Source organism: Carlito syrichta, unplaced genomic scaffold (genome assembly GCF_000164805.1).
Source record: "Carlito syrichta isolate Samal-C Ts95f unplaced genomic scaffold, Tarsius_syrichta-2.0.1 Scaffold120695, whole genome shotgun sequence".
NCBI lineage: Eukaryota > Metazoa > Chordata > Mammalia > Primates > Tarsiidae > Carlito > Carlito syrichta.
The window spans coordinates 1,587-2,861 of record NW_007064791.1 but is presented as its reverse complement, the minus strand read 5'-3'; the positions used below and the strand labels follow the sequence as shown (position 1 = coordinate 2,861).

The following is a 1,275-nucleotide window of genomic DNA, read 5'->3' as shown; positions in this document are numbered from 1 at the left end:
CCACTGCACTCTAGTCTGGGCGACAGAGTAAGACTCCAACTCAAAAAAAAAAAAAGAAATGGCAAAGGCTCATCCCTGGATGAAGCTCTCTTTGAGTTGACTAATGGCTGGGATGCGAACTCACAACTGAGAGCTAGGGATCTCTTCATGCTTTCTCCTGGGCACCTGCAGTATTATGGCACGCTCCGGCCAGGGCTAGGTGGTTAGTAGAAAGCATTTGTCTTGCCTTCCTTCAATGTGGTGAGGAGGGATGGTGAACGTGAGGGCAGGCTAGGGGCTGGCATACCCCTTCTTAGCATTCTTCTTCTTAGCTTCTGGGGTTGGTGAAGGAGAGGGGGAGCGCTTCCTCTTCTTATAGTTTCCCCCCTTCTTGTCCCGTCGATCTGAATCTGGGCTGTTCACCTGCAGGTTGGAGAATTGGGACAAATGTCAGCCTACAATCCCCAGTGAAGACTTGTTCTCAGACTTAGGCTAAGGGTGCCGGGAAGAAAGAATACGATTTTTCACCTCATCTGTCAATGTCTTAGCCGAAATCTTCTTTCGGCGGGAGACAGGGCTTTTGTCATCATTGACTTCGTAGTCTTCCTCATTCATCCATTCATTGAAGGTGTCTGTGTCCAGGATCCACTTTGCATGAACCTACAGTACAAAGGCAGAACGAGCTGCAGGGAAGCTGGGAAGCCACAGCTGTCTGGGGACCCTTAACAGGAAATGCTCAAGGGCACAGACACCTCTGTTTCACTTCCCAAGAGTGCTCTGGTCTTGATATTCTTCTTAGGGCAGGGAATACAAGAAAAGCTCACCTTCCTAGGTTTCTCAGGAGTGGGAGCATCTTCCACAGACGCCTCAATTTCACTGGCCGGGATCCACGTGTCATAACTGCCATGGGAAATTGAGCATGAAGCAGAATCAATGGGATGGTGTTGTGGAAAAGGAAAGTGCAAGCCTTTACCTTCTCTCTCTCCTTTTTTTTTGAGTCAGAGTTCCACTCCATCGCCCAGGCTGGAGTGCAGTTGGCACGCTCACGGCCAGTGCAGCCCCAACCTGCTGGGTTCAGGCAATCCTTCCACCTCAGCCTTCCAGGTACCTGGGACTACAAGCATGCACCACCACATCCAGCTAATTTTTTGATTTATTGTAGAGTTGTGGTCTCGCCAAGTTGTCCAGGGTGGTCTTGAATCCCAGGACTCAGGGCAACCTTCTTGCCTTTGTCTCCCAAAGTGCTAAGATTACAGGCTTGAGCCACTGTGCCCAGCTTTTTACCTGTTCCATTTA

General features: G+C 49.9%; 1 protein-coding gene across 1 annotated transcript in view; it reads right to left on the bottom strand.

Moving 5' to 3' along the window:
- Window positions 1-964, bottom strand: part of SMARCC2 (SWI/SNF related, matrix associated, actin dependent regulator of chromatin subfamily c member 2) — a gene marked incomplete at its 5' end in the record, with an annotated part of 16,538 nt that extends 15,574 nt beyond the window's left edge. The window contains 3 exons of the mRNA XM_021707602.1: window positions 287-402; window positions 508-639; window positions 804-964. Of these exons, the coding sequence (XP_021563277.1) occupies window positions 287-402; window positions 508-639; window positions 804-964 (409 nt within the window). The remainder of the gene's footprint in view (window positions 1-286; window positions 403-507; window positions 640-803) is intronic.
- Window positions 965-1,275: the final 311 nt, after the last annotated feature.